General features: G+C 41.0%; 1 protein-coding gene across 1 annotated transcript; it reads right to left on the bottom strand.

Moving 5' to 3' along the window:
• Positions 1 to 265: 265 nt before the first annotated feature.
• bspry (B-box and SPRY domain containing) lies at positions 266 to 9,473 on the bottom strand. The gene is made up of 6 exons (XM_026173750.1): positions 8,856 to 9,473; positions 8,135 to 8,233; positions 5,019 to 5,249; positions 4,875 to 4,900; positions 4,662 to 4,786; positions 266 to 1,336 (listed from the first exon to the last, which is right to left on the bottom strand). The coding sequence occupies exons 1-6, from the start codon at positions 9,240 to 9,242 to the stop codon at positions 801 to 803; spliced, it is 1,404 nt and encodes a 467-aa protein (XP_026029535.1). The 5' UTR covers positions 9,243 to 9,473; the 3' UTR covers positions 266 to 800.
• Between the last annotated feature and the right edge of the window lie 1,023 nt (positions 9,474 to 10,496).

Below are 10,496 nucleotides of genomic sequence, written 5' to 3' on the forward strand. Positions count from 1 at the left end.
CTTCACAAATGCCCCTTTTTATGTAAGATTTATCAAGAAGTATCATTCTCATATATTTACATGTGGAAAATGACCAGTAGCTGGATTATTTGCGCCAGCTTCCTCCTGATTGCCTTTCCCGCTGCCCGAAAGTACCAAAAATCCAACTTAAACACTACGCTGTGCTTCACTGTATCCCAGTGGACATGCCACACATACACAACATCGAACACTGCTGCGGCTCAAAGAAATAACAGGGTAATATCAGACTCAAGTAATAAAAGAGTCAAGTTTAGTAACTCCTTTACTCACCACATAACATCTAAAATTTTGACAATACAAAACAGTTTCAGATTATTGTTAAAGGGAGTTTCTTTTCCACATTTAAAATAGTCCTGGATCAACCAGAATAAGCAATGTTTTCTTTGTGGATACTTCTTAGCAACATGTAATCATACTAAAAACACAAATATTCTTTATTTAAAAAAAAATGTTATTACTATAACAACACTACTTTATAATGGGATCAGCTCACAAATACGTTTAAGCCTAAAATAATAAGAAACAGTAAAAAATAAAGGTGTCTACAGCAGGACTGAATAAATAGAAACTGAGTGTCTGGAGTTCTCATTACTGCTCACACAGCGAAGCTGCTAATTAAATCTACATTAGAGGACGTTGTTTCTCTTTGTGGTTTCTTCACATCATTAATGCTCATTTAGCAATTTTGGCACTATATAACTGTGTGTGTGTGTGTGTGTGTGTGTGTGTGGGGGGGGGGGTGGGGGGGGTGGGGGTGGGGGTGGGGGGGTGTGTGTCCATCAGTGCAGTATGGTGATACTGCGGTCAGTCACGGCAAAGGCCGGCAGCAGCGGGGCACTGAAGTTCTGTGAGACTGAGTACAGCACAGCGCAGGAGTGTGGCTCGTAAAACAGCAGCGTCTGACTTTGCCAGTCCAGCAGCAGGCCCACCCTCTCTGGCCTCCTCGCCACTTGTAGCGGCACCTTCTTCCCTGCGTGGCAGAAGGAGTAGTCTCCGTCGTAGTGAGACAGCACCCAGGACTGACTGTTGTGGCCCAGTCGAGCTTCGTTCCCAGAACCTTTGCGCTCCAGGGAGGCGTAGCAGACCCCGACTTTAAAGGCGCCGCTCTGGCCCACGTCTACCACCCAACTGTGGGTGCCAGAGGACATAGACACCGAGCCTAAGGCGTTGGGCCAAGAGTCAAATCGTGCTGGGTCGTAGGGTGGAGACTGGCGCGGTTTTTTGTGGAGGAAAGTTAAAGTGCAGAAGTCCTCAGACAGAGAGAGAAGAGGGCTGACTGTGCGCTCATCGAACTTTAAACATGATGATCCAGAAGCTGTGAGAAGAAAGGAAAAGGGTGGATTACTATCATGTTTTTGTTTTTATATTGTTTCGTTATTAAACATGAGAATATGCATGAATACAGAGAATATAAACAGGACATCAAGCAAATTCCGAGCGCTGCCAAACAGATGGCACATGGCCTCTTCTCCAAACACAGAATACCTGGAATTACTTTACAGTACTGCCCCGTTCATCTTCCAGATCTTCCTGATATACCAGTAACTCCTGAATTTCTAAGTTGCACAAGTATAATGTGTTTCAGTTTACCCTACATTCAGATGTCCAGGCACAACAAACACACACGCATTAGGAAATCAGATCATCTTTGGAGATAAATGGGTGATTACATGCTTAAATTTGTGTCGCTAAAAAATAAATGTAAGTACTGTATGTGCTTTATGTTCAATTTGCTACAGTTAGCAGGGATATTTTGTAGGGTGTCAGTCTGTGTCTGTATGACAACGAGAGTGACGATGTCATCATCTTATTATGAAACCTCTGTCTTTCTGCATACTCACCCTACACAGCAGGAGTAGCACACATGTGTATCTTAGGTGTCTGAAGGTTGTTATCTATATCACGCATTATGATGTCATCATGTTGTTTAGCAACCACCTACCAACGACCTAAAATGATCCACTTGTAGAATTTGTGCATCAGTAACACCTTTTGTTTTGATTTCACCACAGTAACACCTGACTGAAGATATTCTATCCGTTTTTTAGGAGAGGGACCACACCCCAAAAACTCCTTACACACATACATTTATAAACTTGCCTAACAACCACCTTACAATGGACTACAATAACATTTATATAGTAGAGCAGGACGTGAGCACTGCAGGGGACCCACAAATAAGGACTCTAAGGATTCTTCCTGCCCAGAATTGATTCATCTTCAATTTATTTATATAAACAAGCTCTAACATCCCTGCTTTTAAAACTTTTATTACAAATTTAGTAGACCAACACATATAACATTTATGCAACAGCTGCAAATGAAGAGTAATGATATTTACCAACATTTTTTAATAAAATTATATTTTTAATGTTAGTATAATTGTTGTAAATGTAATTATACAATTTAAAATTCACTACTTTACAAAAAAAAAAAAAAAAAAAGCAGGGGAAAAAAAAATGAAGCACATTTATTTTTAGATTAAGATGCCAAATTATTTAGTTGGATTCCTGAATAGAAAAATGAGTTTTAGTAGCTGAATGTTGTTCTTCATGAACTCCTGACCTCTCAGACACAAGTGCTAGATCAAATTTGGGTATAAAAACATGAACTCAGTTTGTTATTTCTCTAATAAATAACACAACTTTTTTAAAATCAATTAATTCAGAAAATATTGTGCTAAACTAAACTTAAAATGGTAATTATTTTTATGCCTCATTTCAAGGCATAATTTTACTAACCGTCACATTTTAAAGAGTATTTTAGAATAATCATTGAGTTTCAGTTAGGTTTGACTCTGCCATTTCACTGCGGCGGTACAATAACTACTTTCCTTTTATGTGAGAAACAAAAAAACATAATTGGTTTTAACTAGGGCTGGGTATCGTCACTGATTTCTAGAACCGATTTGATTCTGATTCACAAGGTCCCGAATCGATTCGATCCACGATTTGATTCAATTTGAATCTGGGAAATTTTGCCTTAGACAGTCAGGAATATTATAATTCAGATCAGTACATTTACATATTTTTGTATCTATAAAAAGAAAGCTGACACTCGCAAGACTTTAGCAAAGGTGTGAGCATCACAGCAGATGCCTTTGTGTCAAAGTAGCTGAAGATAAAACACAGAAAAACATGAAGGTGATTTTCCTGGCCTGGGATTTTATAAAAATATTCTGCAGTACATCAAAAACGAAAGAAAACCATTGATGAACATTACCTCTGAAGTTACAGCGGTTTTATTAGAGACACGGCTAAGCGTTTTGCAAAATTTTAAAAAGTTTAAATTTGTTCAGAAGCCTACTGAACGGCAGAAATTAGGTTTTCTTTTTGGAAGTAAGCAAAAGGGGAAAAAACAGCGACAGTGCTGTAAACAACGGCAGACTTGTGCGTAACAAGCAAGGGAATAATGAAGAAAACATCAGAATCAGCGAGCTGTCGGCTTTCAGCCCCGACCGTGTCCGTGCCGTCGAGTGAGAAAGGCGACATCTCACCGATTCTGATGCGTCGGCGGTCTTTGTGCAGAATCCGTGCACCTGCTCTCATTTACTGTTTTAGCTGTTTGGTGGTTGTCGAAACTGAGATTCTGGCATTTCAGGCAAAATAAATTTATATTAAAAAAAAATCTATTCAGGATTTTAATGAATCGATATCACGTTATCCAAGCCAGAATCGATTTTAATCGATAAATCGATTATCAAAACCCACCCCTAGTTTTAACCATATTTTGGATATTTAGTTTATGGAATATAATGTACTGTTGTTAAAGAATGGGGTTGCATCCAGGACAGAAATATCTGCATTATGCTGCTAACACAATCTCGACTTTGCAAGCACCTACACAGACGCTAAGCTAGCCAAGAACCCAGAGTGATAAATGGTAAATGGCCTGTATTTATATAGCGCTTTACTAGTCCCTAAGGACCCCAAAGCGCTTTACATATCCAGTCATTCACCCATTCACACACACATTCACACTGATGTTAAAGCTGAGTGAACACTGACCCCAGCCCAGCAGCCAGACCCTGAACTTTAACAGGTAACAACATGATGAGGCCTCTGTTTCTACCTGTTCATGTGTCTAAAGTAGAATCTGTGTGTTTGCAGCCTCAGGTTTATATAGTTAAATGCTGATTATGAGACAATGCATTTAAGGTGATTTTATGGAGAAATGTGAAATGAAGTAGTAAAACAAATTACTTACTCCTAGGTGTAATTAAGTAACATACTGCAATACTTTTAATAGAAGTGTTCTGTGTAATAATTCCTTTTTTTTTTGATTGATGATCCCAACACTTATCACAGGAAGCAGGGGAAATACCTCCATCGTGAATAACCATTTGACCCTCAGCATGAATGTAATATCTTTGACATGCTGCTTAGCGATGGCGGTGACACTCAAAGCCGAGCCAATGAGAATCAGTAATGGAACAGGAGCCGTTTTCTTACATCTGTATAAACTGTAATCGGATATTATACTTTTTTCTGAGCATACTCTACAAAATCCACTCCGTTCATAGGTTTTTAAGGTTGGTAAATACACCTTGTAGTGCTGCAGTGAAAACTTTTATGCTTTTGAATTTTGAATGTGCTGCATTTACACAAAATGATTAACAAGTATAATAGAAATCTACTGACTGTTTGGCCCGAGCAGCACTGCAGTAGCCCACAGACCCCTCAGCAGCTTGCTTTCAGTGCAGCACGGGTTCAGGCTGAGCTGGTCTGTGTCACAGGGCTCCCCGACCCCCTCTGCCTCCTCCACCCTGAGCAGAGAAAAGAGGTTTAATGATACAGCTCCTGAGCAAGAAAATAGTATTCACAAAATATTGCTTCATAAAAAAGAAACATTACCTTTCAGCTATCTCCTGGACACTGGTCTGAAAAATGAGACATTAAGCAGGTGATTACTCTCAGTGATTATGACTGTTATCAGGATACAGTTATTAGAGCCGCCCCTGTTAACCCCTTCCTGCTAAAGCTTCCCGAGTCTCTCACCACCAGCTGTGCGTCGGGAGTGTGCGTCAGCGTGTGCACCAGACGGGAGCGTGTTTGCGACAGATTCGTCAACGCTTGGCCCCAGTGGGCTCTCTGGGTCAGGAGACACTGCTCCACACGCTCCTCCTCTCTCTGCACCTCCTCTAAGAGACGCTGCTCCTCCTCCTCCAGGGCTTCGCGTGCCGCGCTCACCTGAGCCAGCACCTGCTCCCTCGCCCTGCTCGCCGCTGCCTGCATAATAAGACAGCAGGGAAGAAGAAATGCATGAGTGTGAAGTGAATACTTGTGGTTTGGAATCCAACTGCATAAATGATAAATCCTTTATTGATTTATCAATGATTTTAAAATGATTTCCTTTAAAATCTGGCACGAGAAAACTGAAAATGAAACATTTACTGTCTCCAAAATTAAAATCTTTATCCTTGTGCATGTCTGTGAAGGTTCTCAGTCATCCAGGTCATCGTAGTCAAAGCGATGACCTGGATGACTGAGAACCCTCTAAGCCTGAAGGGAAAAAGAAGGAACACACGCATGTAAAGGAAGCACTCAAAACGTGCGGCTATCCTAAATGGGCGTTCTTAAAGTCAGCAAAGAGGCACAGAAAAGAAGACCAGACACCAGCGAGGGAGGATAAGAAAGACAGACGCAACAACATTGTCATCCCCTATGTAGCCGGTGTATCAGAGAAACTCAGGAGAGTTTTCTCCAAGCATGACATCCCGATGCATTTCAGACCCAGCAACACGCTCAGACAAAAACTGGTTCACCCGAAAGACAAAACGCCAAAACACAAACTTAACAATGTGGTGTATGCTGTACAGTGCAGCGAGGAATGCCCAGACCTCTACATTGGAGAGACCAAACAGCCACTTCACAAGCGCATGGCACAACACAGAAGAGCCACCTCCACAGGACAAGACTCAGCAGTCCATCTGCATCTTAAGGATAAAGGACACTCTTTCGAGGATGCCAATGTTCACATTTTGGACAGACAGGACAGATGGTTTGAAAGAGGAGTGAAAGAAGCCATCTATGTCCACTGTGAGCGACCATCTTTGAACAGAGGCGGTGGTTTACGACACCAACTCTCTGCCATCTATAATCCAGTTTTGAGATCCCTTCCCAGACGCCTTAACGCCCACTCACATCCTGGGCCATCTGACCTCAGGAATTCGCATGATAAGGTGGGGCCAGGTTTCACAATGAACACACCCGAAACTCTGGCTGATTGGAACCCACGCCCAGTTTCCCACCTTGGCTCAGGCGATTAGAGGATCATCAGGGGGTCCTTTTGTCCCTCTGTGGGGGGTTACTCCCACTAGGTTTATATCTGGGACTCTCCACCATTTGACCTTAGAATTGAAGAAGCTTCTCGGATGAGAGGTGAAACGTCTTCAAGCAACTTAAAGAAGTCCAGACGCTTTTCTTTGCAAGATCCTTGTGCATCTCCTGTGAATTAGTCTCACATGGTTTTTACTCTCTTTTAATCATTTAGCGTCACTTGTACAGTTCTTTGAATATCACAAATGCGTGAAAAATGCCATAAAAACCACATCCACAGTCCCAGCACTAATTTTCACATCTTCATACTTTAACTGACTAACATGACAATATACATACGGCACACCGTGAGCCAATCAAACTGTGTCAGCTATCTGAGATGTTGGCCTGCAGTAGCATGGGTATTATTTTTAGTTAAATAGAATAAAAATAAAAAACAGACTTTAAAAAAAATGTAAATCTAAGTGAAACGCTTTGTGAAATCTCATTATTAGTATCATAGTAACATCCCTCCTTTAGTATCCATTATTTTGGTAACAATTTTATTACAACTTGCCTGATGGGTCAGTAGTGGATGGTTGAAGGTCTACAAGTCTGTTTTTTAAAATGTTTTAATGTAACACCTGCACTGCTGTAATAAATTTAAGTGCACGTAGCATATAATTTATTTTCTATTATCCATAGCATAAAATTTGTCATACTGTGACGTCGTCTCTCTTTTTAATGCCCACTTCCTATCTGGTATTCTCTCCTATAACTCAAACACTGGCCTACACCTGCGCCTAATGGAAGCTGCTGCTCCTCATAAGCAGTGACACAAGCACTTGACGGTGGGCACGGACGACAGCTCGTTAATGATACTTGTGACTCGCACATCTGACCAAGCACAGCAAAGTGTACAGAGATTCACTGACCACGCTCTCCCCCCCCCCCCCCCCACTGTGTAAAGCTATTTTGTTACAGAAACATTTGATTCCTGCTCAGGTGTGGTGGTAGTTTTCCACTTATCAGACTTTTCTTGTTTGCTTGAGGCTCGATTTGGTCTCTTTAGTGCACAAGCACGACTTGTCCTGAACACCCATTAAGCTAAGAGAGGCTGCAGACTTTGCTACGTGCACTGAATCAGCAAGACTTGCCCCATGCTTTGTTGTTACAGTCTTCATCCGTTACATTTTTATATATTTTTAAGTCAGTGATTATATCAAAGTCTTTTAAACCATGTGAAGCACATGTTATAAAATATATTATCATTATCTTTTCATTATTATACCCCCGGATTAATACTTAATTGTAAGAGAAAATAAATAATTGCCTCCTAATATTTATAGAACTTACACATACGGTCATATAAAGGAATAAACGGGTAAATGCATGTTAAGTTTTGTTTTACGTGCAAAAAAAATTCAAAAGAAAAATTTACCAATAATCAATTAGTTTGCATATTTATCAAAGAAATGTCCCAGTTTTGTTTGTTTTTCTGAAATATGTCGATTTGCTTCCGTTTCTCTGCTCTAATGTGAACTGAATAATTTGGGTTTAGATGGACAAAACAGTCAAAATAAAGACTTCCCTTTGGGCTCAGAGAGTTGATTTATATATGTATATTATACTAATAGTAAAAGAAAAAAAATTTATAAATTGACTGATCAGTAGAAACAGATAGCAGCTTGTAGAAATTTCTATCACTATACACAAACCCAAAATGTGGCCAAAAATTCACATCTGAAACAGGATCCAGCAAATGTCAACACAATGCACTTGCTAAACAGGTTCCATAGCATTTGGATGCTGAGATCATCATGAGTGTGTGGTGAGCCTGGGTGGGTGTGGATCACCTGAAGCTTCTGCTCTTTGGCTGCCAGTGTCTGCTCGATAAACCTCTCAATCCTCAGGGCCTGCAGCTGCATTTTCTCACACACATCCACCAGTTTGTCCTGATAAGAAAAAGGAAAAAAAGAAAAACCTAAATAGCCTGCACACTGTCTGCAGTTCAGGAATAAAAAAAACACATTAAAAACCACGTGGAATTCATCAGCTGGAAACACAGCAAGAAAATCCTGTATTCTCAAATACCGCTGAGAGGAATCAGCCAGTGTGGCACTCCCAAAAAAGCCCTAAGAGCTACACAAACAATAACTTAACAAATATGGAAACACCCGGGCCACTTTGTTTCATAATAACTGTTATCTGGATAACTGTTATGGTTATACAACTGTAGGTGAAATATAAAAATCCACACTTTGTCAGTCATGATGGGCAAAATCTTTCACAAAAACTCAATTAAATCAAAGTATTTTTACTTTTTAAACATGTATTTTGTTAAGTTTAGTCAGAAAAAGGTCATTTTATGTTAAATAGGGTTAGAAGAAAATAGTTGCCCTTAAAGATAGTTCCACTCAGACAAAGTGAAACCTTCCTGAAGCCATTTGGAGACCTGCAGGCAGATTATTGCGGGTGAAAATGTGTATTTATTGTAGCTATACACCCCTGAACTGAAAATGATCACTATGAGTGAAATATGTTAAAACAGCTGTTGCTTGGCTGCCCGAGACTCACCCTGACTCTGGTGACTCTGGTGGCCAGAGGGGTCACGGTGTGTCCCTGGCAGGAGCCCACGGTGGCGCAGTGGGAGCAGATGAGTTTCTGCTCGGTGCCGCAGAACCAGTCCAGCTCGGATTCGTGGTCTACACACAGCTCACTCTCAACAGAGTAGATCCCGGACTCGGTGTCGGAGGTGGCCGCAGCCAGTGAGGTTTTTCCGGGACTGCCGCTCATAGTCGGCCGCGGAGCGTCGACTGTCTTCTGCAGCTTCATTCCGCCTCCCAGCGCGGAGAAAATGGGCTGCTCGCACTCCATACTCCAGCTTTTAACTTTTAGAGTCTCCTCTGGGCCACCCGATGGGGACGAGCATGTTAAATCACACGTTTCGAAGTCCTCGGTCATGGCACGAAAGCAGGACAGGTGCACCGGCGGAGGAGGAGTCGCATCAAGAGCGTAGCAGTAACACAGGTGTAACAGGTGAGCGGAACGCGGAAGTAACAGGGATCTCAGAGGTCAGAGCTCAAAGAAAGAAATAAGAAAAAAAAAAGCTTCTGGTTTTCACACGAGCGTCACCTGATAACCGTCCGTAGAGTCTGAAATCATGCCATCATGCAAGCAGGTGTGCCTTATGGCCTAATAGCCTGCGGTTACATATTCATAGTATCTCTCATTTCCCTGTTTCACTGGTGTTCCTGATTTTGGCCACTTGAGAACCTTTTTTTTTCTTTTTCAATATGCAGATAACACCTTTGGTTTTAAAACAGTTACTTTGTTTAATAAAGCACAGCTCAAAGGGCAGGAGTTCAACCTTAGTCAACTTTAATTCATAGCCCTACATTGTGGTTATTTCAGAAGAAATTCATATATAGATAATATTTTAAAAATCCTACTAACTGAGCAAAGTCCCTAAAATTCAGCATGAGTAAAAACTGAGTGGGATATTGTAGAACAGGTCAGGGTACATTAGGTAAATCACACTCCGATAATTAATGAGAATGTTTCTTTGTAGACATTTATACTTTTTATATACTTAAAATGTGTCAAATTGAGTTTTGCTATACTTCGAACAAAGTAAAACTCTCACGTGTAAAATAAAAAGGCTTTATTTCCTCATTTTGGCTCATTTATGGTGAGTTTCTGACCGTATCAATGCAACAATAGGACCCTGGAGTGTCTGTTAGATACCTGTGTGTGAGCAGAGCGTAATTATATTTTTCAGGAAGGACAGGTGTGATAGAAACTCATGGTTCATTTTATGACTATGTGCAGGGATCGGCGGTGCGGCCACACCTTGAGACAGTTCATTTAGCAATACTGAGCAACACCCACTCCCTGGAAAAGCCAGTGAATCCAGAGAGACCTGGGAATACCCAATGTACACTTTGGAAGATGGTCTGCTATCACATATCATACCACAGCCAAGTCCATTAACAAAAAAATGCCACTTGCTTTGTAAGGTGTGCCATCCAAAAAAACTCTTTAGCCGCCTCTTATTTCATTACATTTTGCTGGGATGAGAAACAGGTGCAGTGATTTATTGAGCTTCAGGCTTCTTGAGGACGTTCAAAGCTCTTCTTTGGATGTTGGTTTCCTTTTGTTCTGTTCTCTGCCCACATGATCCCACGCAGCTCCATTAATGTTGAGGTTCACGCTCTA

This window comes from Astatotilapia calliptera, chromosome 7, assembly GCF_900246225.1.
Source record: "Astatotilapia calliptera chromosome 7, fAstCal1.2, whole genome shotgun sequence".
NCBI lineage: Eukaryota > Metazoa > Chordata > Actinopteri > Cichliformes > Cichlidae > Astatotilapia > Astatotilapia calliptera.